Source organism: Ochotona princeps, chromosome 25 (assembly GCF_030435755.1).
Source record: "Ochotona princeps isolate mOchPri1 chromosome 25, mOchPri1.hap1, whole genome shotgun sequence".
NCBI lineage: Eukaryota > Metazoa > Chordata > Mammalia > Lagomorpha > Ochotonidae > Ochotona > Ochotona princeps.
Window position 1 is genome coordinate 31,153,041 of NC_080856.1, and position 2,233 is coordinate 31,155,273.

General features: G+C 44.8%; 1 protein-coding gene across 1 annotated transcript; it reads left to right on the forward strand.

The window, feature by feature from the left end:
- Positions 1-558: 558 nt before the first annotated feature.
- On the forward strand, positions 559-1,527 carry LOC101524458 (olfactory receptor 7A10-like). The gene has a single exon (XM_012931146.2). It carries the CDS (start codon positions 559-561, stop codon positions 1,525-1,527), a length of 969 nt encoding a protein of 322 aa, XP_012786600.2.
- Positions 1,528-2,233: the final 706 nt, after the last annotated feature.

The following is a 2,233-nucleotide window of genomic DNA, read 5'->3' on the forward strand; positions in this document are numbered from 1 at the left end:
GTGGCATTGAGTCCCTCCACAGGGACTCTGCATGGCCCATGGCTCTTGTCAGACACACCATTTCCCAGACAAGTGTCTGCACCTGCTTTATGTTCATTGAGATCTTAATCTTTGACCAAATGCCACATTGTTTGCTGGGCTTGCTTGAACTAGAGATACAGCAAAGTACAATCTGATTTACCCTTGGTCTCTTAACACCTGATTTCTTTCCTTTCCAGCATAGCTGTGCACCCAGTGATGTGTTGCATGGTTTGTCTTGTCTTCATCACTCTTCCAGATGTTTGTTTATCAGCATTGCTCACACACTGTTGAAACAGTTCCTGGAACTTGATGATTCAACATCCTGCACTCAAGAGCATCAAGGAATCTCATTGTAGCTGCAGCAGGCACAGTCTCATGAGGGAGTGAACATCATCGGAGAGGAATTCTATACCAGAGAACAGAGGCATTCTGGGGGCATTCAGACTGACATGAAGAACACACATCATGGTTCTGGCAGCGTGTAACTAGTGCTCACATCTACCCGTTTCTTCACTTTTTGGTAGTCACATTGCTGACATGGAACCAAGGAACCACACTTGGGTTATGGAATTCCTTCTCCTGGGACTTTCAGAGGATCCAGGATTGCAGCCTCTCTTCTTCATGCTATTCCTCTCCATGTACCTGGTCACTGTCAGTGGGAACCTCCTCATCATCCTGGCCATTCTGTCAGACCCACACCTCCACACACCCATGTACTTCTTCCTCGCCAACCTGTCCATGGTGGACATTTGCTTCACTTCCACCACCATCCCAAAGATGCTAGTGAACATTCAGACACAGAGCAGAGCCATCAGCTATGTAGGCTGCATCACACAGATGTTCTTCTTCCTTTTCTTTGTAGCTCTGGACAACTTTCTCCTGGCCACGATGGCCTATGACCGGTTTGTGGCCATCTGTCACCCTTTGCACTATACAGTCATCATGACCCCCTGGCTCTGTGTGCAGCTGGTTCTGGGGTGCTGGACCATCAGTGTCCTCTATGCCTTGTTAAACATCTTACTGGTGCTGAGGCTTAGCTTCTGCACACATGTGGAAATCCATCACTTTTTCTGTGAGTTGAATCAGGTGGTCCACAGAGCCTGTTCTGACACCTTTCTCAATGATCTCATGGTGTATCTTGCTACTGTGTTGCTGGGAGGAGTTCCTCTGGCTGGGATCCTGTACTCTTACTCCAAGATCGTCTCCTCCATCTGTGCCATCTCATCAGCTCAGGGGAAGTATAAAACCTTTTCCACCTGTGCCTCTCACCTTTCTGTTGTTTTCTTGTTTTATGGAACAGGACTGGGTGTGTACCTCGGCTCAACTGCTATACACAACTCACACTCAACTGCAGCCACCTCAGTGATGTACACTGTGGTCACCCCCATGTTGAACCCCTTCATCTACAGTCTTAGGAATCACGATATCCAGAGAGCGGTGATAATACATCTGCGGGAAATCTTCCGATGGCCATTTTTAAGTCATAGCCACAAATCAGGTCTTTAAAATGCAGGGCTTGCAGATGTGCCAAGTAGAACCTCACCTCACCCACCTGCCCTTCTGCTCATTTCCTCATGTCTTTGCCTTGTTGTACAATTTATATTTTGCTACTTCCTTTCTGAAGTTTTCAAATCTCTTGGATTTTCATGCTTCTCTTCCTTGTTCATTTTTCACTTTCCCCAAATCATTTCGAGTTTAAAATTAAACCACCTTGATTTCCTTTCTGAGTCATAAAGTGGTATGGTGTATTACTCTTATAGCAATGAACTGCATTCACCACCAAGGTGATTTTTGTGAGTCTTGTATGATGATAGTTCTGTGTGTTCCTGGAATAAAGCAGTTGGAGATACATTTATGCATCTTTGTCCAAGCCTGTGGCACCAAATCTTAATCCTGAGCCTGATGTGAAGGCTAAATTCTCACCTTGCAAGTACCTAGACCCCATGTGGATGCTAGTTCTTGTCGAGGCTGCTCCACTTCCCATACAATTGGTATGCACTGCCTATTGAGAATTTTTATTGAGAGCTTTGAGGCAGAACAAAGGGCAGAATTATCCTTGGAAATACCCATTTGACCTTGAGGTAAAAAGTCTGTGCCAGGGCTTGTGACTGTTTCTGTATAAATAAAGGGGACAACTTTTTGCATTGTCCATTTTGATCATGAAATACTCTGATTTATTTATTTATTTATTCTTACGCATTTATGCATTTAT

Excerpts from the sequence above, each read along its gene's own strand:
- LOC101524458 (XM_012931146.2), top strand. The coding sequence starts at position 559 with ATGGAACCAAGGAACCACACTTGGGTTATGGAATTCCTTCTCCTGGGA.